This window comes from Pempheris klunzingeri, chromosome 18 (assembly GCF_042242105.1).
Source record: "Pempheris klunzingeri isolate RE-2024b chromosome 18, fPemKlu1.hap1, whole genome shotgun sequence".
In the NCBI taxonomy this organism is placed as follows: domain Eukaryota; kingdom Metazoa; phylum Chordata; class Actinopteri; order Acropomatiformes; family Pempheridae; genus Pempheris; species Pempheris klunzingeri.
Genome location: NC_092029.1, coordinates 4,106,793 through 4,131,785, shown reverse-complemented (window position 1 = coordinate 4,131,785; position 24,993 = coordinate 4,106,793). Strand labels below are relative to the sequence as shown.

The following is a 24,993-nucleotide window of genomic DNA, read 5'->3' as shown; positions in this document are numbered from 1 at the left end:
ATGCACTTACAGGATTATTATAAGAGTATTACAGTGGTTGCATGACTACACATGCTTTTTTTTTTTTTTATCACTATTCTGTTGCAAGAAAGTGCACATTATATATCAGAGAGTCATTTAGGAGAGAGATTGTTCAGTAATTATGGTTTGAAAAGAAAGACACCCCGTCAGGAAGCTGCCCACCGTTAGTCTGCTCCTTACTGCCTCCCTGAGGAGGATCTAATAAAGAGCCAAGTGAAATCATGAAGTGCTCCTCAGTGCTCACTCCTTCTCCACTGAGCCTCTGTCATCTCTGCAGCTCTCACACACTTCTCTCACTTCTGTCTGGTTCTCCCTTTAAGCCTACCATGAGTGAAACACTTTGGCTTTACATCCACGGAGCTCTGGCCAAATCAAACAAAAGTGCAGCCAGCCTTTGTTCGGATATCTTTTTAAATATTAACAAGTTGTCATGTCATCTCTGACTGGAAGAGGAGAGAGATTTCCTGCCTCGGTCAGAGGAACACTCTGGGTAAGTCACATTTATTCACCAGCAACACAATTTAATCTGAATTTGCGAAACACTGCATGCGCTTTTCTGAGAGTTCTGCATGTGAGAGTAATGTTGTTGTAGTGCAGGATAAAAAGAAAGAAAAAACATTTGGGTGTGGTTGCACTTGTCCACGTCCATTGACATCTAATTTCCCACAGCCAAAGCCCACATACATCCTTCTTCTAATGGTTTATGTCTCAGAGCTCTCAAGTGCAGCATCACTGTGAGCCCGTCGGCTTTTCTGCAAGTGTTAACGGGAAGGAGCTCCAGCCCAGGGAGCGCCCCGCTCCGGAGGGGGCCGGGGGGTCCAGGGGCGACCCGCATCGGAGTATGTGCCAGAGAGCGGACGCTGTCCCGTCCTACAAGTCCCTCCCTGGAGCCGTGAGGGACCGCATCAGGAGCACCCTGTCCTCCGGCGGCGGGACCCTGTGCAGAGGCACCATGTCGGCGGCTGGGAGGTCTGAGAGGAAAGTTGCGTGCTGTGAGAAGTGCTCAGCGACCCTTGTTGCTCTGAAGAAACAAGCCCTGAGTCTGGCTGTGCACCATCACTTCTCCTGCAAGGTCAGTCTGCACGACGCTCCTCAGCAGAGGACCGTCAGAGCAGCCTGCTCACTGAGGGGATGTAGTAATAATGTTGGTGCTCAAATGTCCCATGTAGACAAACATATTAACACATGTCTCTTCTCAGCAGGTGGTGGTAAAGGGTCATAGTCAGATAGATAAATAAGCACCTCTAGATATTCTTTACTCAACTACATTAATGGAACATTTAGGATTTTATTTAATGACCCACAAGAACAGATTCAGACTGCTGAATATTGTCAATAAATGTTATAATTGTTCAAATGAATCCTTTATTTAACAGCTCATAGAGATTGGGGAGACCTGTGCTCAATAAAAACAGCATACAGTTTCTAATAGAGTACTGTAATCTGTAAGAGAATGAGCACAATGGCTGAACAACACATATTTATAGTATAATATTATGTTTATTAAAGCAAAGGTATTCTGTATGTACAGATTCCAGCATCTTAAATGGGAATATTTGCTGTTTTTTTTAAATATATTTTGCTTTGACAGTAAATTGGAAATCTTTAGGATTTGTAGTTTTGGTCAGACAAAACAAGAAATATGGAGAAACAGCTTTGGGGAATTATATTTTCTTATTTTCAGATATTTTGCAGACCAAATGATTAACCAATTAAGTTGAGAAGGAAACAATACTGAAAACAAGCATTTGTCGCAGCCCTGATATAATCACACATGCAGATTTCTTTTCATAGAACTGCCACTTTTAACACATTTGTCTGATTGTGAGTGTGAGTGCTGTATGTTTTGGACCATTAAAAAGTGTTTTAATATTCATGCGGGCACGTCAGGCTTTACAGTGCTGCCTCAGGGAGGTTTGAGCACCATCCATCTGTACATTTGTCACCACTAACATCCATCAAACACACTCCAATCGACAAAGTAAACCAGTGCCATTCCTGCGCGAGTGGTTTTCAAATGGGCATGAATATTTCATCTGCGACATCCCTGTGTCATCTCCACAGTCCTCTCCATTGAGGGACGACTATTTATTTTTGTCCTCTAAAGTGGGATGGGGCACAGCTAGCGTCTGGGCGTTGGAGAGAGAGAGAGAGAGAGAGAGAGGGAGAGAGAGACCACAGGCCAGAGCGGCGAGCACTGAGCTCAGCACAGAGACGGGATCTTGTGGCCACAGACATGGTCAGGAGAAATCTGATAAGCCAGCTCGCTCCTTTCAGGTTTATTGATCCGAGCGTGATTTCTCAAAAGCATCACGGCTCTGTAACGTCATCTTTTTTCGATGGGCTTGCAATCTGGCAAAGACACAAAGTCCATTCGCCCATCTGGCTACTACTGCACATTTCTTCCTTTATGTATTATTTCTGTGGGAGAAAAGCAAACATCCAAACCTGAAACTGAAGTTTGCACGAGGTAGAATTTGATTATTTTGATGTAGACCGAGTAAGATAAGATAAGAGAGACTTTATTTATCCCACACTGGGGAAATCTACTTGTTACAGCAACAGAGGAGACAGAAAGGTGCAGAAATAAAGTGTCAGTAGCAGAATTAGTGCAAAAACAATAACTAAATAAAAGTATAAATGCAAATATAAAAATATGAAACACATACATGTGTGTATTGCACAGGATGTTGTGAGTGTCGCACAGTAGTAAGAAACCAAAAACAGACTAGAACATTCATGTGGCTCACTTCTCCCTGGATATTTTTTAATGGAAGACATTAATTTAGTCCCTCGTGTTTCAGCACTTTTGGAGTTTCAATGACTTTGTTTTACATAATTATTAAGAGCTCCTACGCCGCTCCTCTGGGAGAATATGGGTCAGTGGTAATGTGCTGGCAGCTTGCAGGATGGATGGGAGGGAGGAGTGAGTGTGTTGGATGTTGGGTGTCAAGGGCAGACCAAACAGGATGTGATACAAGAGCGCTTTGTCGGCTCGAAAGGGAAAATGATGGTTTGATGGTTTGAAGTTCATTTTGTTAGATTTGACAGCTTGGGTCCATGTTGGGAGCTCAGATGTCAAAAAACCCTTTTTATAGTAGTTTGATTGAAACTTTTTCAAACCCCATGTTGTCAGAATTTTATAAATTGAATTTGATTATTGTCGTCCATCTGGATAAAAAACAGTCTATTAAAGAGTTTCATTAAATTATCATGATTCTAGTTTGAATGTTGTTTCTATCAGTACTTTGCCTTCTGTCTTGTGGGCAGAGAAAAGGTAATAAAATGCTAATGTACCACTTCAGAGCTGGTGCTTAAAAACAGATTCATGACACTTTCAGTTTATCCTACAGGTGCAGTAAGTTTCTTTCGATTACTGCACTTTTAAAGATGCCATGCGTTGTGTTAATCAATACTGCCGGCTCCATGATTACTTCGCTTGGTGCTAAGATTGCTTGCAGTGCCTTCCCACGACTCGGTTTTTATATCCTCAGTGATCATTCATGTAATTCTCAAGCCAGAAATCAAACAAAGGAAATTAGCTTTTATGTCTTTTCTTTTACGTCTGTCTGAATCTCTGATCTTATTAAGCTAGCGTCAGGTTTATTTTCCAGTTAGAAAATGTAAAATTATCTCTGCCGCTTCTTGCAGGACTCTTGTGATCTGTCTGCGTTTCTTCATGACAACCTTCGCGTCCACAGTCGCTCCACCACTGAGTGCAGGGACAGAGAGAGGGAGCCGGGCGAGTGCGGAGCCTGCGGTGCAAACCTGAACCAGCTCAAACAGGAAGCCGTCCACTTGGCTCTGAGCAGGGGTCATCCATTAGCTAAGCCTCCCTTTGAGCCCAGCTTTAGCGCTGGCTCACTGCTGGGACAAAGTGAGACAAAGCTTGGGGACAGAACTCCAAGAGAAGCTGCCATGGCTGTGCATCAACCACGCAGTCGCACTCACAGTCCTCACAGCCCTAGAAGCCCAAAGACGCCCCAGAGGACCCCTCAAACCCTCAGGCGGAGGGGGCCTAAGCTCCCCAACCCCGATATGGACCGATGGGTAGAAGAGCAGCAGCAGCTGGTCGCCTCTAAACCTGCGTCCAGCTCTGATGGAGTCGCCATCTACTCCCATCGACAGGTACCCCTAAAAGCCTTCTCTTACCACTAAATCACACATAACACATCCCCAAGTGTGCATTCCCCTTTTAATGAGCTCTATGGGTAAAGTACGTCTTTACGGGTGCACGTGTCAGCAAAGCAGTGATTCATAGCGCCTAATCAGAGCCTATTCAGATCCCGTGGCTGAGGACGTTGTTTAAAAGTACTTTTACTAATGGAATGGAATTGGGTCATGATTTACCCCTGTCATAAAAGCCAGCCGGTCAAAAAGCACTTGTGATCAATAGGGGGATGGCCATATTTAATAGGCTGGCTGGTGAAATATGCATTACTGTGATGGAAGTTGCCCCCCCCCCCAGTAAAAAAACCAGTACAAGGTGAGTGAGTGTGTTTTACACAATGTTTTTGGTTCAGATTCAGAGGGTTTTAACTCCTGATTCACAAGAGACTAATATAAATATCCACCATCCTTTTCACTGCGGACATTTTGACGACGTATCCAATAATGGCAGTAATGGCTGTGTTCCATTTAGGTGAGCCAGTCCGGGGTCGGTATTGTACATGCTGGCTCATCTGAGACACTTAATGGAACACAGCCATTTTTGCTGCGATAATTAAAATAACTGCTTCAAAAATGGCCTTTTGTCATTGTGTGCTGTCTGAGAACAGAAAGCTGGACAGGCACAGCAATGGTAGCTGAAGGAGGTGGGGCTCAAATAGTCCTGCGAGCAACACAGTAATTAATCCGTTACTCTTAATCGACTTGTCTAATCAAATTCAACAATAACAATGAAACACCTGACTCAGATGAAACTGTACCGCGCCTTTAAGAGACTGTTAGAGAAATTAGAGAAAGTATGAGAGCACATCAATACAGGTTTACGTGGCGAAATCATATGAGAGGAGTGAAAGTGGAGTAAGAGACACAAAAGGAGGGCGGAGGGAGAATGGATAGTGGAGGAAGAGAAAGGCAAATTAAGCATTTAAAATGGGAAGCAGGAGAGAAATGATGAGCTGAGGAGGTGGAGTGGAGGGCGGGAGAGGAGAGGAGAAATCAAGAGATGATAAAAGACCACATGAGAGAAAATACAGAAAGAAGTCAGAGTGAGAGTGGAAATAAACGACTGTATAAGTCAACAAGAGGACAGGAAGAGGGACGGGGGGGTCTATAGATTATCCATATGAGCTTTGGCTACATATATTAACTTCTCCTCCCAGTCTCCTTCCAAACCGACGTCTACTGCAGTCCTCCTACGGCACTAATTGGCAGTTCATGGTCAGACGTTATTATAAGAAGAAGAAAAAAAACAAACATCTTGCCCTAAATAATGCTGAGATGCTGATGAGGCGTGGAGCCGGAGAGCGGTACATGGGAGCCCTGTAATACAGAGACGCCGGCTCTGTGGCCTGCGGTGAGGCTCTGGGACGGCATGTTGAGCAGTAGCACGCACGAATAGGTCATGTTGCATTCACACGGCACAGTTATGAAAGAGACAACACACACCTCGGAGCTACTGCTGTGTATGTGTTTAGAGTTGCTTTACGTAAAGTTGCTTGACGGAGGGTGTGTGTCAGAGGCAGTGACCTCTTGAACTCTGAGTCATGCTCTAAACTCAGACAGCAGTCACTACAGCCACTTCAGACTATCCCTCACGCTGCCACACGGAGCTCGCCAGAGCCATAACATAACTGATGGCGTATTTTTAACCCTCTGTGCTCTCAGCCTTACATGCCCCACTTAGACAGACACACCCCGCACTTGTCCCCAGAGTAATTCCCGTGATAATTGCCCCTTATGGAGTGGGTGAAGGAGTGCAATTACAGATCTGGATTTTTATAATGAGCTTTCTCCCCTAGCAGGCTGCAGATGATGCTACACTGAGCCGTGGTGACACCGGGACTGTACAGACAAGCTCCAAAATCCCTCACATTTCCAGAGTGGTGAACATCGCCAACACAGCCGCCATGTCCCTTTTAGCCAGGTGATTATATCTATATTAACACAGAGATTGTTGCATGTAATAATGAGTTTTACCTGCAGCATGCCTGCTCTGGTCACGCCATAAGTTTCAGTGGGATGATGCGCCGCCTCCCTTCCTCCCTGTAGGGCTGCCGAGAAGCTCAACCTGACATCGAGGAAAAGGGGCCAGGCTTCTGATCCATCTCCCGCTCATCTCTCCACCTGCTTCAGGGAGATGATCCAGAAAAACCCACCGTCCGTCCCCTCCTGCCTGCTCCAAGCTGCCACCAGAACCAAGGACTCGCCCAATGTTGGCAAGGTAGACCACGAGGCTTCAGATTCAAGGAGATTTACAGCAGATGCAGCTCTGATTCACAGTGAAGCACATTTGGTTCGGGTGCAATTTTGGTAATAATCCCAGCCGTTCGTTGTACCTATCCTGATTTTAATTCAAGCTGGATGAATGACTAATTGTAGAAACCATAATTAAGACAGATCAGTACTGCAGTGAAGATTTTACATATCAATATTTGCAGTAATTAGCGTAGAGCTGTGTTCACATTATATATTTCAGTAGCAAACAAAAAGACCTCTTGCTGCTTATGCTGCTTTACTCAGCACAGGATTCTGTGAGAAGTGAATGTGTAGGTAGGAGATATTGGCAAATATTATATATCAATATGTCACTAGGACTAAAACAGCGTTTCTGTACCAAACCCTAAACTGAAGGCTAATTTTGAACCTAACATAACAGAAATAATGATTTATTATCGCATAGCTTTGTCCAGAAACACACCCAATTCATTTATCCTCCATCTTTAATCACCGCACCAGCAGTAGCCTTCAGCCATTAGCTGCACCCACAAAGATCGACACCGCTCGGGTCAGAGTTCACCACATTTGAACTCTTGTCTCTGTGTGGCTCTTTGCAGCGAATCACATACATGCAGCATGCATTATCTACTGTATAGTTTGCATTATACACATACTAAACATATTCTAACGTTAATTCTAATGTACAAACGTTCCACCAACAGTTGTCTGAGTTGAAGTCAATGGCATCCATAAAGATCCTGCTAATTGGGCCACTCTGTACTTTATATCACGATCCTGGGGGGCACAGCCATTTGACAGGCGGCGGGAGGACAGGCGTTAAGTGGGTGCACTTCATGTCATGATAAATACTGAAGGGGGGGGGCGGGTCAAGTGCTCAGGTCAGGTGACTTCATGCCTCCATTCAAAAAGTATATTCATCATTTATGTCAGAATCCAAAATGGTAGCGTATGTGGACAAAGACACTAGGCCACGAGGTGAGTGTTGTTATTTTTTCATGATTTGGAGGGATTTCATTTTAGAAAATATGTTCTTGTTGAAAACTAATGAATCACATTGTCACAGCTTTGATAATCATTCATTAAATGTCTGTATCCGTCACAGATATGCTTCTGTTTTGAGGCCTACACCCTACAGATACTAATACAAAAGAGGAAATATTGATTACTCTTTACTCTTCAATATGTATCATTGGTTATTTCACAGGTGTACATGTTTTCAGGGAATTTCTGCCAGCAGTTTCTATAGTTCAAGAAAGAGAGAGAAGTGAAATGAACTATTTTCCTTTTCAGTAGTTTGAGCACCGGCCTTCTGCTACACCAACATGCTTCACTGCACCAAACAAGCTCTCCACTCCACTAACGTACTCTAAATTCCTTGACAAGGACATCTTTGAGGTCATTGCTCACCAGACAAACCTGTATTTGTGTCAGCTCATTGGATGGACTGGATCAACACCAATGCCTCTGAGATCAGGGCGTTCATTGGAGTGATGCTGATCATGGGGATAGTGAAAGGGCCTCCAGTGGAAAACTACTGGGCAACAGATTTGAGGTGATACTCAGGAGGTCTATCCACAATGCTCCACTTTCAAGATAATATGAGCTCTGACTCCAGTGAAGATCACCTCCTGAAAATGAGGAGCAAGTGTAAGGAAATTGAGCGTGAGAACCGATTCTCAATTGAGGAGATGATGGTGCCTCACAATGGCAAAAAATCTGGTTGTCTGTGGCAGTATCTACTCAGCAAACCCAAGAAATAGATCTTTGTGTGAGTCGGTGTATATCATCTATGATGTCATAAGGGGATCTGTTGATCATGTGACCTCCTCCCCCGCCCACGTGAGACCTCCTGCCTCCACCTTGCTGTCCACCATTGTTTTTTCCTCACTAACACCAGCTCCAGTGACATGAAGATTTCGGAGGGAAAAGCAAAGCAGCAGACTGTCCTGATCTTTTAAAACGGAGCGTTAAGAGCAGCAGCAGCCATGTCTGCTATGAGAAGAATAATGTGCTTTTGGAGCAGTAAACCATATAAACCTATTCTAGTAGGATGTCCAAATACAAGTAGGAAATGAGCAGAATATGGGACCTTTAATATACAGTCTGTGCATGCACCAGACAACACAGCAAGGGCTTCTTCGCCAGCGTTATGCAGCGGCAGTGGACACAAGTGTCTCAAAGACTTTAGGCTGGAAGCTGACAAAGGACTTATCTAACCTGAAAAGCCGACGAGACAGCGGCTCTCCGAAGGAACTGAAGATGATACACCGCCAAGTGTACTCAAACAGCCAAAAGTCCCCAGGATGATGTGAGACATGACGACATGGACCACTTCCCTGTCCTGTTTGTTAAAGACTGAGTCAGGATGTGTCAGGATGGACGGACGACCATCATGAGTCAGAGGTGCAAAGTGAAGCTTTGCACTGTCACTGGTCAAAATACTTGCAACTGCCTCCTTAGCTTCCTCTGTGGCGAGGATATTGCCAGTGCAGGGGCACCACGGGGAAGAAAAAACAAGAATAAGATGTTTTGTTTGATGATTATCACTGGTTGTTTATCCAAAGTGTAGATTTGTTTCCAATATCAAAATATATGTGATGATTTTTCAGTTTAAAATGTTTTAAAAGCTGGCACATAGACGACTAAAAAAAGATTAATGAGCAATTTATCTTAGGAGAGATACATAAGAAAACATCATTCCAAAATATTAATTTGTGCTTGCCCATAGTGGGATGTATAAACACGTAGAAAAGGTCTGGATTGGTCGTGCATCTGAAAGTATGTACTACCATCTTCGCCCACAGCCACCACCTTGGAAGTGTTTTTACTTCCCTTATTGCAGAGTAAAGAGATCACAGTCGATTTGGAGAAGATCCTGTATCACCCCTTCTGTATGATACGCTGTAATGTGGTGCTAATGCCTCCATCTTGTTCCTGCCCTCCCCTCCTCTCCCCTCCTCTGGGAGAAACTGGGGAGATCAATATGGCTGCCTGCCCTCCCCTTGTCTAAGATAGATGGACTCTTGGGTTTAGTCTAGAGTTACAGATAAGGGCTCAGATAGACCCCAGCGTCGGCCACACCTGCCCGAGCACTCAGCTCTGTGTTGCCTCTGCATGGCAGATTATATAAGTATATATTCACTGCTTGTAAATGGGTCTCTTGAATAATTTAACCCTTATAAATAGAGTTTGACACATGTTCAATAGTGTTAGGGGACCTCTTCTTGCATAAGGTATCGCAATTATGAGGATCGTTCACAAACACTGGGAACTTATCATGCGGCAGATGGAATATGGCTTTCAGGTTTTCAAATTGTCAATGACGGATGATGTCATCGTGGTGTAATGCAGTCCTGGACAATCTCAAGAAAACAACATTCGATTGGATGTCATAAGCACGGGGCTACTTGCAATCCTGCAGACCTGAATCCTGATTAACAATAATTTTATGATGGGTTTACAAACCTTAACAGACCTCACTGTCTTATGTGAGGTAGCTGCCTGGTTAAATGGCTGTCAGAATCAGGATCTAACTTAATTTAAGACCATAAATCCTCTAAATCCTAAGGCTTCCTGTAGACGACTGCATTAAGGAATTAGTGTCATGACATGTAGAAGTATAGCAGGAGGTATGCATAGCCATGCAGTTGCAAGTGCATGCATTGTTTCTGCACTAACTGGATCAACTGGCTGGCTAAAGCAGCCAACAAAACAACAAAACAGGTTTTTATCCCAGTGCAATATTAAACAGCACTCTCCTAATTTTTGTATTCATACGAATCAGTTGATGGTCGTGAAGCAAAAGATGAACAGATTATCAGAGGTGTTAAAGGGTAGAAAAGTGATATCGGTTGGAAACACTTACAACAGCAAAGTACACCATCCCAATCCTCAGACCTAATCCCTTTTGACATTTACTACTTTGTTCTGCTCAGTCTCTCTTTCCCAAACTAGGTTGAATAAAATAGTATCTTAGCCTCCCATTTCTGAGCAGGCTCCTGCAAACGTAGTCAGTCTGAAACCCCCTTTTTTTTAAAAGCAACTTACTTTATAGGCTACAGTTTTCTCAGATTTAAGGGATGCAAAAGGCAGCTAAAAGATATTTTTAAACCTCGCTGTTTTGAAACTCATTCTTTTTTTATAAGTTTCCGTTTTGCTGCTGGTGTTTATTTTCAAAAGTTAAATGCCACTCACATGCGTAGCTGAGAATTGGACACTTTTTCCTGCTCCGTAAAAGCGGAGCCCCTACTTGCCCCTTGCATTTAATAAATAATAGCCCTTTCCTGTATACAGTGTGCATACAGAAGTAAGTGAAATAGTGGTGCTTACTTGTCCTCCAACAACCTCAAGACATCTAATCTCTCAGCCTGTAGCTGCCCACTTATACACTAATGCTTAAGCTAATAACAGAATAGTGTTAGCCTAGTTAGACTGGATAGTGTCAAATTACTTTTTTTTACACAATACATGGGTGCTATTATTATTATACGTTATATGATTTAAACGCTGATTCACCATTACAAAAAGACATTCTCTAACTTGAGTCTATTATCTAGCGATGGAGAAACTTTTTCATCCAGGTTTTGAGATGTCTGTCACTCTCGTCCCCCAATAAAAATTGACGTTTTTGGAGTTTTGATTGAAATTTTGATCATTTACATTTAAACAGCAGTCGTTACCACCATGGTAGCAGCTCTGAGAGGCTGTCCATGTGGTGCTCTGGGCTAAAGGCTAACATCACCATGCTAACAAGCATGTTTTAGCAGGTATAACCCAGTTCACCATGTTGGTTTAGTAGAGACCTCCAGGAAGTCCAAAAAGACCCTTTTCCATAGACTTACATTATGAAAGAGTCATCTGTAAGTCTGATAACATTTGGAAAATCTTGAAAAGCTGCATCATTTTATCCCGATTCAAATTACTGAAGGGCCCGAGGTGCTAGTACGCCACGTTCTATGGGCCCAACAACATGGAAGATCTTGGTACTTTTATGCCCGGGAAGTCGAACTTTTTTGGCTTCATGCACCACTGAGCAACTTTTATAGGAGTGAACAGGGCCACGCCTCCAATGCTGCACCTAGTTCTATTTATACATCCATGGTTTAGTGTGTTAGCATGCAAACACACTAAACATGCTTCGATCTCCTTTGGTGTATGAACAGGTGAAAGTCGTGCTGAGGGTGAGCCCGCCAGTGCCAGAGGGCGATGGCCGACCACCTGTTCTCCGGGTTGACCAGTCCAAGAAAAGAGTCACCATAATGGAACCGGTCAGCAAAAGCGAACCACACACAGCGATGACACTCGGCAGGGACGGCAAAAGTCTTCTGAAGACCATCAACTTCGACGCTGCCTATCCTCAAGAGTCGAGCCAGGTTTGGTTCTCCATCCTGATTACCGTCCAAATATGGTTTCGGAAGTTTGGATTTATGCTTAATACTTATCTATCTTTATGGATTTGTTTTACACTGAAAGATTCCTCTAGAGTGTAACATTAGTCTGCAGCACTCTGTGTTTTCTCAAGTATTCAGTGCATATTTTCCCCCTCTCTACTCTACACACCACGGCCAGTTTGTTCTATCTGTCTGATGACCTGAAAACTGATAGGGCCTGGATAGCCACCACAATTACACAGTCCATCAATTAAATTCAACCTTCTCCAAGCTCTGCTTACAGTATCTGAGCCCCAGGGAATCTACAGAATCAGTATGCAACCCTCCTCTGCTTCAGTTCTTTCGTTTCATCGGATGTACTTTTTCAGCGGAGATGAATCATAAGATGCTTGCCGTTCTTTGTTCTCCCCGACCAGGCCGAGGTGTGTGCAGGCGTCTTGGCTGATGTCATCCGCTGTGTGCTCAGCGGCAGCGATGGATGTGTTCTGGGTTTGGGCTGTGCTGATGTGGGTGAGTAATGGGTCGCTGTGAGAGGCCACGGGTTAAAATCTTAAGATGAGAGTGGGACGCTTTTATCTGCGCTCAGGGCCCATCCACCCCCCTCCTCCCGTGCCTCTGTCCCACTCCTGCTATCATTTCTTTATCACTTAAACTCCCGCTCTCCATTTTCTCCCCCATGTCCTCTTATCAATCTTGATAGACGTTTCCAGCCTTCTTGTTTTCTTTACTATTCCATACATCTGTCTTCCTTTTATCCAAAGCAGTGACAGAAAAGTGCTGCCATTTCAACTCTTCACCTGTTACCTTGTTTAAAAAGAAAAAAAGGACTATTCATCTATTATGCATCACATGTGCTTTTTTAAAAGCCTCCCATTACCTTATAGGCATTTCAGCGTACTGCACAAAAATACAGAAATATCTTATTTTATTTTGTGGAAGTGCTGAGCACAGAAGGGACTGTAAACAAAGTGAACTGTAATATGTTGCTATTAGAGAGATGGAACTGTGCACTTACCGTCGGTGAAGGGGCCTAATAGATTTAAGCACACACACACACACACGGGGTAAGGACAGGGTCTCCTTGGGGCTGCTTTTTCACATGACGCCACTCTCCGTAAATCTGATTGAATTAGTTGGCCAATAGAAACTACATGTGGCCCTCAGCCAGGGGATATCAATCTCCTCTGCAGAATACTATTCTCTCTGAATAACGGCAGGCAGCTTGGCCTTTAATTGGAGTAAACCAATTCTCTTATCCTCATTCAATTAGAGTTTGGATAAGACAAAGAGAGGGTAAAACAGGCTCATAACTCAAAACTAATGTGGAGTACAAGTGCACCAGCAGATGCAGTATTGCACCAGTCCATAAGAAAATCACAAAAGGTTTACGAGTGTGTGTCTGTAAATGCATTTTTGGGAGTTCATCTATTGTGTTCTGGAAGCTAGTGCATGTCTGTCATTATCATCAGTGATTTACTGATTTAACAGTTTACCTGGGGCTGTGTCATTATTTCTATGTTGTCCTATAAATGTGGGTTCATCTGTGTGTGTTTAAACTGTATGTGTGCCGACGGATATACAGCATATCATATTAGTGATCATAAGCGTATATTGTGTGCTGTGATGCCCATATGTCTGTATTTTGCATGCATACATGGGTGCTCTGTTGTCAGGCTCCTGGTCCAGCATGGTGGGGAGTGGTGAGAGCATCCAGAAGCTCGGGCTGATTCCCTGTGCCATCTCCTGGCTGTACAGCGCCATCGAGCGGCGGAGGGAGAAGACCTGGACCGATCTGTCTGTATCAGTGTCTGCTATAGAGCTCTGCTGCGGGGAGGAGGACACGCTGAGGGATCTGCTGGGGGAGGTCGTCCCCTCATTAGGCAGTATTCAGGACAGCCCAAAAGCCCATATTAGACTCCACGATGACCCTGTGTATGGAATACAGGTAGAAGCAAAAGTGTTATTATTAGGAAAAAGGGGTTAAATGAACAGCTGCTGTGTCTGTCACTGTCTAAGCATAAGCATGCAAGGATGCATTGACCCAAAATGTTGGTGTAATCCTTTAAGGAACATAATCAACCTTACAACCAAATAAAAATAGACTTACTGTTATTGGTAAGATTATGCACAGGCTAATCAATTTTTGGAAACAGATACAAGACTCTTAAATCTGGAAACCAGAGAGCTAAGGCTTTCAGCTTCGCTGCTGACAATTTCTTGGCTGTGCTTCACTGGTGCATATAAAAGCCTCAATTAGAGAATTCAAACACAGATAATTGTTATTTTACAGCTGTTTTGGCAGCTTTTTTGTCACAGAACAAAGATATATTAGTCTAGATGGGTATTTAGATTTAAGGCTTTGCCCCCGAGATATTGGAGTAATGTTAATGTTTATTTAGAGAGTCTGTCTGGATAACAGTCTGCACTGCATGTCAGAAGGTAATACTGGTAGTAAGTGAAACCTATTAGATTGTATTGTAAGATTATATCTGATGACACTATGATTGTGCAGCCGTCTCCTCCCTCGCACGGCTGTTTGTCAAATACAAGCCAGCATCTCACAGTGTTCAGTTCTCTTCATTTCTTCATTGAATGCTGTGAAAATGAAACCTACTGTACGAATGGAGCTGTTATTGGAAAACTCTCTGATACTGGGATAAACAATATAACAGACTGAGCAATTCTCTAAATGTGTTAAGTCAGTAATCTGGTATCCGCATCAAAACACACATAGTGATGAACAATAGTGGGACACACGTGGCAGATGTTTCATTTGAATAGTTTATGAGAAGAGTCTTTTCACATGAGATGCTATGACGATCCTCTCCTCTCCTTCCAGCTACGTAACCACAACCGGGTGAAGGCCCCCACCGCTGAGCGGGCAGCTTCCCTCCTGGACGCGGCCATTGCGGCGCGCCGGCACAGTGACTTCATTACTTACCTGTCCCACAGCTCCATAATGTTCTTCACTCTCCACGTCCAGCCCCCTCGTACAGAAAGCAGCACCATTGGCAAAGGTTGTAATGAATTATTCAGACACCGGGGGCGGCTAGTCCCTTCTGAATCTGTTCTTTCTGCATGAATTACTTCCACAGTCACCCCCAAATTCACTGCTGATTTAATGCAGTTCTACATACATGTTATAGTTCTTGTGCTCTTTATTTATTTGCATATTTGAAATCATGTAAAGCTTTCTGCATTCACACTCTCCTCTACTCTCTGATTTCCGTCCATAGGTTCCCGTGGCCCCACTAAGTTGACCATGATCGACGTGTGTAGTGGCATGAGGGGCATGACCAAAAATAAACCTCCATATTCTGAACTGGGTCCTGTTGTCTTGTCTCTGCTAAGTGGACATAAAACAACCCCCAACAAGTAAGACTGCAACTCCACAATATTCACGTGTCAACATTTTGCTGTACATTGTTGGAGAGTCATTGCACTGATGTTTTGACAGTTAGCTTAAGTTGATTTGACTGTTGATCTTGTAATTTAGTTTCCACAATTAGACCGATCTTTGCCTGTAAGACATTTTATACTTGTTAACTAACAAACTTCAATAACTACAAATTCATCATTTGAAAATTGTTAGATTTAGCTGCTTGGAGATTAAGCCGAGACACTACAGACAATGCACCGGTCAAATTTGAGATTTTAGACTATGTTGTTTCTATAACACGTCCTCTTCTAGTGGTCCAAGTACAAATTAAGTTGTTTATCTTGATGCTCTTTGTCAGTTGTGCCTGTAGATTTCTCTTTCCAAGCCGTTTTTTCTCCCACTCTCAGCCAGAAATCTCCACTTCAGCAGCACCTACATGCACCAAACTTCCCAGTTTTATTCCTGTCTATATTCTGAAGGTTTTTACTAAAGGGCTTGCTCATATATCATTGATTTAGCCTGACTTATAAAACATTTTATTCCTAAAAACATGGTGAAAATAGTTTTTTTCTTCATGGCTGTTGACAGTATTTTCAGATTCATGAAGTGAGAAAAAAGGATATCTAAAATTTTCTCTAATGTGTCAACAAAATTAAAAAGACTTTTGAATGTTTAATGTTTAAATTATCACATATTTAATTAGATTATGCCTAATTTGCATATTTAAACATACAATTTCAGAAAATCTGATAAAATGTCTTAATATAAGTAATTGGGGAAGTTTCATGGAGAAATCAGTTAAATCTTTTAGCCTTCACCTGCAGTGCCTTGCCTTAAAATGACTGGCGCATCCTTTGAGTTAATGTCTGGACATTTCCACTGTCTCTGCATAGGGGCAATAAGCTGACTATGCTTCTTCGAGAGTCCTTGGGTCATGTTAATTGCCACACCACAGTAATCGCTCAGGTTACTGATTCATGGGCGCACCTTCAAGAGACCTTATCCACCATCCAGCTGGCTTCTCGCATCCGCAGGACGCAGAAGAGGACAAAGGTAGCATACATGTCCTGTAATGTCTTTCTACCAATTTACTACGTCACATTGTTGATGCCCTATTTGAACAAGTGAGTTTTAAAACTTACTGTACGTACTGTCTTACCATGTGATTGTTCCCAGTGCATTTATTCACTGATTTATGTTTTAGATTGTCCTGTTCCTTGAACTAACTCCACAATTCATCTTTGTCCAACAGCAGTCCACCTCCTGTTCCCCTTGTGGGAGGAGTTTGACTAAAGATTATGAGAGGGGGCCTCAGTCTTTGTCCCTGCGGGCGTTCCACTCCTCTGAGGAGGTAGACGTCGACACCCCTCGTTTCCGTTTCCGTGGTGAATTGGATGAGCGCTCCAGTAGTGACCAGTCCTGTGATACAGTCATCCAACTAGACTCAGACGGCTTGGTCCACTCCAGAGCAACCTCAAGACTGGCACAGCCTGAATTCGTACCCATCATACCCTCTTTGCATCCTAACAAGGCCGACATGGATGACCCGGAGTTTACCGCTCTGCTCCAAGAGCTTCTGAGGATTCCTCAGCAGAGGGCTGAGGAAACTGTTCAAGGGAATATTGAAGTGCTTAAAGCAGACACGAAGGAGTCAGGCCGGGACTGTCTTAAATGTGACACATTTGCTGAACTTCAAGAGCGTTTGGGCTGTATTGATGGAAGTGAGACGACAACAGATGTGCTCAAGTCTTCCTCAAAAGGCCCCTCTGTTAACAATGTCCCAACCAAATCACAACCTCAGAAAGACACAGGCAAACAGACGGACACTGAGTCATCAGAGGCACCACAGGTGTTATTGAATCAGGGGTTAGGCAGCACGCAGACCTCTGCTGGAGAGCAGCAGACAGATGGTGCCTTCCCTGGAGACAGTTTTCAAAGGGAGGATTCAGGTCTCTATGACTGTGAGGAGTGCAGTGCAACCAGTTCCAGCGAGGAACTGCTGAATCAAACTCTTAATGTGACCTGTCGCTCTGAGCAGCCCAAAAAAGATGATAAGCTCTCCTCTCGGGGCTTTGACGTGGACGCTCAGGGCAGAGCTGTCATCAGTTCCCATGCAATTCAGTCTACACGTCAACAGGAAAGTCGTGAAGCTGCTGATTGGTTCAAACCAGGCAAAAGGACCTCACCAGTTGGCAAGAGCTCCCCCATATCTCCTTCCTCCTCCTGCTCATCTTCACACTCCTTAGCTACCAGTGTCATACTTGCTGATGTCTTACCTAATCGCCCCACAGAAGACATTAAAGAAATGAAGGCCACCATCACAGTAACCGTTCAACAGCCTCTGGACCTAAAGGGTCAAGATGAACTTGTCTTCTCGATGGTGGAGGAGGTGACCATCAGTGGAGCATCAGACAGAGGGAGGACAGGTGGAAACATTATTTGTATCAGAGACACTGCCCAATCCCAGGCACACGCTCATGGCTCCGTCAGCTCTCAACCAATAAGGATAATCAGCAATGTCAGCGATGAAACTGTAGCCACAGGTCCCTCTAATACAAACAAAAGCTCTGCTGTTCAAGCTGTAGCTGCAGAGGCTAGCACTGAAAAGCCCCAGCCTCAATTCAGAAGGGAAAAGAGGTTCTTACCCTCATTTATAAATCCCATGCTGATGAATACAGATATGGATGGTGAGTTGGATGATGCTACAGAAAAAGAAAATCCTCATAACACTTCTAAGGGAGTCAAGTCTGAGTGCAGAGGGAATAATGTCAAATGTCCAGAAGGTAGGACGGCTCCTGAGAAGAGGAGTGGGACTTTCGCTTCTGAGACACACGCCAAAAAGTCTGACAAAGTAAGCGAGTCACCTTTTAGCCAAAGTTCTTATCACCAAATGGTCTTGGAAGATTCAGCTTTCTGCAGCGAATCAAACAAAATGTGTGGAAAGAGAAATACAGACAAGAGCCACCCTAGAGACAAGGAGCGTGTCATTTCCACTAATGCTCCAAGGGGCTCAGAAGGGGGAGAAATCGGTTCCAGGCGTGTCGGGAACGCCCCCAGGGGAGTTTGTGTTTCACCTGGTTGCCAAGAAACCGCTTCTGCTACCTTTAGAACAGGTAGTTTGCCAAGAGGCTGGCATAATGCTAACCACCAGGACAGCCACCGTGGCGGTCACATGGCAGACGACCACAGAGACCCGAGGGGGGTGACGTCATCCACCCCGTGCAGCCCAGGGGTAACTCTGGAGAGGAGGCAGGGCAGACAGCACTCCCCAGCGAACCAAAACCTCCACGTCTCTCCTCGGAAACATGGAACAGAGTACAAACAGCATGCTAGCAGTGCTCCCAGAAAGGGTGTCGAATCTTTGTTTGAGACCTCAAGTCTAACAATGAAACATGATAATATGAGTGTGAGGCTGAAGTCGCCCATTGAGGACAGTGGCAGGCTTTTCAGTGCCAAACTGGAGCAGCTGGCGTCCAGGACTAATTCCCTTGAGAGAGCCCCAAGGGCCATAGGGACAACTCTGCATAGAGGGAGTAGTAACAGCTCTATGAGCTCTAAGGGGAGTATTGATGGGGCTTGTAAGGGAGTTTATAAAGGAAATAATGAGGGAGATTATACTTTACCAAGGGCTAGCAGGAACCCCAGGAAGAATCCTCGGCCTGACCAGAGTCATCACTTCTTTCCTGAAAACCATGCCACCCAATCTGCTAGGCACACCCACTCCAAGCTCTCTGCTGTGGGGAAGCTTAAGATGGCTAGCCCTAAAGTCCGTCGACTGTCCGCCCCAAGCATCAAGAACCTCAGTCTTCCACACAAATGTCTGCGGCAGTCAGTCAACCGCAGTGCCAGTCTTTCCCCGGACAGTAAAACTGTCAGCTTTGAGCGGACATCCTCCTTTCTGTCCTCTTCCCCTCCACGGTCCTATCACTCCATCAGTCGGACTCCGAGCCAGAGCTCTACGTGCTCATCCACAAAATCTGCCATTCAGGGGTTTGTAAACGGCCGGATCTCTGACCTCCTTAAGGAAAAGGCCTCCAGCCCCACCTCAGGAGGACTGGACCAATTGACCCCTCTTCCCTCGCCGTACAGCCGGGTGACCGCTCCCCGTATGCCTGATCACCTGAGTGGGCACGCGAGTGACACCACCAGTGTGTTGAGTGGAGATCTGCCACCAGCTATGGGGAAGACATCCCTGCATTTCTCCAACAGGAGCAGTATGGTGAGCAGTGGATATGACAGCATGGTGAGGGACAGTGAAGCCACAGGCAGCAGCACCTCAACCAGAGATTCTGTCAGCGACAGGAGCGGCTCTCTCCTCAGTGTGGCTCGCAGCAGCCGATCATCTCGGAGGAGAGGCAACACAGGTAAAACACCTGGAATAAATGGCCTTTTATGAACTAAACAGGATCACCTTCTCCTCTGGAGAGGTCAGATCCTAATCCATGTGCCAAGTGCTCATCACGTGTAGCCTCAAAAAAGTCTAAAGTTAGCACGCACATTGGGCATCTTCATGATAACCTGATTGTCAATTTTTTTATTATTGTTACATGGTAATGCAGAGACTTTTATATCCTGATGTTTTGAACCTGCAGTGTCCCAATGGTGTGTTGCCACATCCACACCAATCCAATAAAATGCAATAGTATAATCTGAAGAATTCATACGGTAAATCTTGTGTAAATTTCATTCCAGTCCAGTAAACTGTTTGATCTTAATAAAAGTAAATAACTTTTAAAAGTGAGATTATTATCTGACAAAGCATTAATCTGCCATAGAAATTCTTCTCTAGACACGATCTAGAATATTGAATTTTCAAACCATAAACACATTTTTTATGAACAAAAGCTCCACCATCATATTTTCTGGGTTTGTAATCTGACCACATAACATATTAATGTGACATTAACTGGAGATGACACTCAGACCTAGTTTCCTTACTGGCATTAAAAGCCTAATTGTGTCGGAGGTCACATCATTAATATATGAACACACTCTTACTCATGGCAGCATGAATCCTGAAATGAATTGAACTGAGTGTTTGGCTGATACAGTAAATAATAAAGATGGGTGTGTGCATACTAACAATACTAACAGAAGAATACACTGAGAAACCTTTTATGGCATTTTGTTGGTTAATATTGTGTAAACGTCTAATGGAGCAATTAAAACATGAGATTGTGCCGGATGAGCACATGAATTTAAAGTCTCCAAGAATCATCTGCTGTTAAATTGGTGCTTCACTTCTGTCTGTGCTTAATTTCTCCTTAAGCGTCTCGTTACCTAATTAACTCATCTACATTCAGATGAAAGCTGTGCTCATATCATTACAGTTACATACACATACACATACATACACATACACATATTCTCTATGTCTTAGGTGGCATAAAGCGTAATCTTTGTCTGGGTCCATTCAGTCGAGAGTTGCACAAATTGTGTCCCCCGTCTTGACATTTACGAATAATATGGTCGTCCTGCCCTCAGGCAAACGTCTTCTCAGCTCCTTCTTAGCACATGGCTCGGGCATTGAAGGCCATTAATGGAAACAAGACGTCATTTATCATACAAATGTACCTACTGTGACGAGTGATGATGCTTTCAGTGTAGAATAGGTGATAATACAAACGTAATACTCTTATTTCCAATATTAGCCACCTTGTAGATCCATAATTGTGATGAGAAGGCTTATTCGTTTGTAAAAATGTGACCCCGGATAGCATACAACAGCATAATCTTTGTCTATGTTCCTGAATTTAAGTTAATGTCCTGTGCTGTACATCTATTGCAAGAATAAATTGGTATTGATATAAATAAAGTTTTTAAATTGAGTGGCAGCAGTGGCTTCTCTTTGTTTCAGTACTGGCAAGTGATCACGTCAAACCCTACACTTAAAATCAGATTAATAGTCGACTAAAATACAATACTACCTTAAATATCATTATAAATTTAGAATATCTCAACAGTTTCGCTGTGTGCAGGCGGGGAAAAGCTTCAGAAAAAGGGGGAAGAGAAAAGAAAACAAGCTGAGATACAGAATCTCACTGCACTTTCTGCCTCGCCCTGCTGTAGGTACTCACCAGCGCCGCCTTTCCCATGATACACCTCTGTCCCTGAGACGCTCGGCTAGCGGTCTGTGGTCTCGCTGGGTGGATCGGGGAATCCCAGAGGCCTACGAGATCAAGGTCTATGAGATCGACAATGTGCAGAGGATGCAGAAAAGAGCAGGTGCTGGCAAACAGGTGCTGGGTTTATTTTGAATTTTTTAGGAGGTTAAAGGGCATTACGTAAAATATGACCTTTGCCAACCTCTATTAACGGCACTGGTAGGACATATCTCCAAACCCCCTGTCAACATCAGCATCAGGTTTGAAAAAGAGCCCAAGTCGCAGGTTGAAAACATTCAGGTAATCCAGCAGCCACTGAACATTTACTATTTCACAGGTCAAAATGATAATAAATATTTTAGTTTGGCTAATTAAAGACCATAATAGAACCGCTGTCTGTTGTAAAAAGGTATTTTCAGGTATTTTTCAGTCATCAAATCATCAGATATTTTTGGCGTAAGCAGCACAGGCTGCCTACAGCTTTCCAGTCACTTTATAAAAGTAATTTCAAATGCTCTCTGAGTCTGACACAAACTAAAATCTTAAAAAAGAAATTAGCCCCTTGGATTAACGACTGTAGCTAACTGAATTGGGATCTACCACAGGGGGAACTTGCAAGCCAAGCTAGTTTATGAGGTTACTTAATCGTTATGTAGCTTGTGAAAAAGTGGTGTAAAAGTCGGTGGGTTACATCTTTTATTTCAGTGTCAGATATATTGAATCAACATTGAATATTTTCTGCTGCTCTAAAGCTATCACTGAAAACTCAAACTGAATAATTACCTATTTAAAGTTATTAAAATCTTAAGTTTTGTACATAAAATGTTGAAAGCTACAATTATTTTTATTGTTATTTTTATTTTTGACATTTGACAAGGAATTAAAAAGGTGCTGCTGTCATAGTGAATAGAAAAACAATGCTCTCAAAACTCATTCATGTTTAAAATGTCTAGACATGTTTCAGACAGGGTCTCTGTACAGCCTGTAGATAGACACGATAATGCAGTGCGTTGCTTTTAAAAAAATCCTCTTTGCACAGCTCCTGTAGTGGCCTAAAGGCAACAGATCAAGAGTTTGTCTGGTTTGATCACTGCAGTGGCTGTAAAAACAGACTGTTGTACTGGGCAGCTGCCGGGTTTCATGTGTGCAGTGACAGAAGTATAGAGGCAGCATGCTGTTGTTAAACAGCTCAGTGAATTAACCCTGAGTAAATAAGAGATCCCACCTTGCTTTTGGAGCTGCAATGTGCTTGAAAACAAAACACGGTGCTTGCGGTGACGTAATGTCCCCATGACGAGAGGTCTGGCCTCATGAGACTATTCCCTTCCTCCACCAGTCTCGGGCACGGCAACTTTGATACAATTTTAATGACCACATGGGGGAAATTGGGTCAGTGCTGCAGCAAAGAACAGAGAAGAAACCTGTAAGTAAAACAAATACAACACATTGTTGGTAAATTTGAAAAAGAAACATTATCACATATTTATTTTCCTTCATTACTTTTTTCATTTGGGATAAAAATGACTAAAATATAACATAATAGCAATGGAAGCGGCACTTCATGCCTCATGTTTAGAGGTTTTCTGAAATGCCCCTTTAAAATATGCATGTACTGAGCTTTAAAGTTGTCCCTTACGTGTAATATGGTTAGTACAGTCAGTTAGTAATTGTATTTAGTAGCCTACAGACGTGACTTGTCTCCCTCCCCAGAGGAGTCGCCCCTGCCCTAACATGGTGTTTATGATGCGGGTGGAGAGGGAGAGAGAGAGTGGGGAGGTGCTGCGGTTCATCCAACCACAAAAACACAGTGTGTGTGTGTGTGTGTGTGTGTGGATGATTCAACCAAACACTGTGTTGCAGCCAATACAGCACATGTTGTTATTTTGAATATATATTTGTCCTTCATTTTAACCAGGTAAAAGAAAAACCTCTCCCAGCGTTAACAATGTTACAACAATAGACATGTTAACATGCAAATTTCTAACTATTTGACAATGATGATTAATGAGGACAGTTAACAGCAATCACAAGCTGGCCATAAACTATTAAATGCTATACAAACATAGATAAAAGTAGTGAAGTGTGTGTGTGTGTGTTTGTCTTTTCAGGGGCCCGCGTGCTTCAGTGCCAAGCTGAAGTTTTTGGAGCACCGTCAGCAGAGGATCTCAGAGGTCCGAGCCAAATACAGCAACCTGAGGAGAGAGCTGGAACAGGCCAAACACAACCTCATGCTGGAGCCCACCAAGTGGAACCAAGAGTGTCAGTCACATTATTCTCTTTGAATCAATTAGCATGCAAAACAATACTTTTCTACTTATTCTATAGTAAATCAATATATACTTGTTTGGCCATATTATAAATTTAAGAAATATACAGTCATAAAAGCTTACCTCAGGAACACCTCTCCTGTCAATATATATTACTAAGGATTTTTTTTAATCAATTCATTATTTTGTTTTGGTCAATAAATCACATCACTTTATTCAAACAGCTCATTTTGTCTGTTCAACAGCCCAAAAGTCAAACATGTTGATTTAAGCGACAGATCACACTGTGGAGAAGCTGGAACCAGATAATTATGATATTTTTGTTTGAAAAATGCCTGAAACCATTAATAGATTATCACAATAGCTGCTGATTAATCCCTGTTGATCAACTGATCAGTTAATTGACTGGTCGTTTAAACTCTACCTTCAGTGAATGAACAAATCATGAGCTTTTATTTTGACAGTATTTGGACAGGAGGGAGCATCCTCGTCCTCCTACTTGTTTGTATTTTCCTACTATAGCACATTATGTTTTTTACTTTGTACACAGAGCAGACGGTTTTTACGGCCTTTTAACTTCACTCTAATATTGTCTACATACGATAGTGTGCTTCATTATGCTGTCCCTCTGCAGTCGACCTGTGGCAGACCTTCGAGGTGGACTCCCTGGAGCATCTGGAGGCCCTTGAAGGGGTGACGGCTCGGCTGGAGGACAGGCTGAGCCTCTGCAAGGCCAACGTCATGATGGTCACATGCTTCGACGTCACCAACAGGAGGCGTCACAAGAAGAGACGGCGAAAGGCGCCAGAGCAGAAAGCCTTGAAGGGAGTCCGAGTTGAAATCTAATGTAGTGAACTCTAGATTTGGATGATAAATTCACAATATGCAGCACACTTTCCGTTCTTAACTACCACATTACCTCTGCGCTCTGGGTGCTACACATTGGTGTCTTGTACAATAACCTCCTGCCTTCACAGGGAGGTGAGTGGTCAGATCCAGTGGCAGAGCTACTTCACACACCTACAAAGGGCTCATACTCGCTACAATACAATCTGCAACCATCCTTCCTGACAAGGTTTGGACGTTAAAGTGGACTATTTCTCTCTTATCCCTCATTAATCACACTACAGGCATGCAAACTCTCCATTTCTCCCTTAAATAACCTTAAAAACATTTTGTTTGTGCTTTTTTCCCCCCCCTTTACATTGTACAGTATATCTGAAGTGACCAGTCCAGCTCAGTGCAGCATCTAATGCTAATGCTGATGCTAACAGAATGAATGAGTGTAATCTCTCTCTGCTAGAAAACAATCTATCAATCAATGAGTTTTCAGGTCATAAAACTGCACTTCTCTGGAGAAAGGCTTCCAAGCTAACGAGGACAGTACACTTGATGCTACTAAACTACTACTAAAGATACTTAACGTT

The 24,993-nt window shown here is 43.4% G+C and overlaps 1 protein-coding gene across 1 annotated transcript; it reads left to right on the top strand.

Moving 5' to 3' along the window:
- Nucleotides 1-451: 451 nt before the first annotated feature.
- Nucleotides 452-24,412, top strand: kif26bb (kinesin family member 26Bb). Its single transcript, XM_070849863.1, has 15 exons — nt 452-511; nt 734-1,093; nt 3,673-4,149; nt 5,991-6,112; nt 6,238-6,409; nt 11,589-11,798; nt 12,233-12,326; nt 13,490-13,761; nt 14,656-14,833; nt 15,053-15,191; nt 16,089-16,248; nt 16,448-19,559; nt 21,265-21,434; nt 23,408-23,558; nt 24,201-24,412. The coding sequence occupies exons 1-15, from the start codon at nt 452-454 to the stop codon at nt 24,410-24,412; spliced, it is 5,889 nt and encodes a 1,962-aa protein (XP_070705964.1).
- Nucleotides 24,413-24,993: the final 581 nt, after the last annotated feature.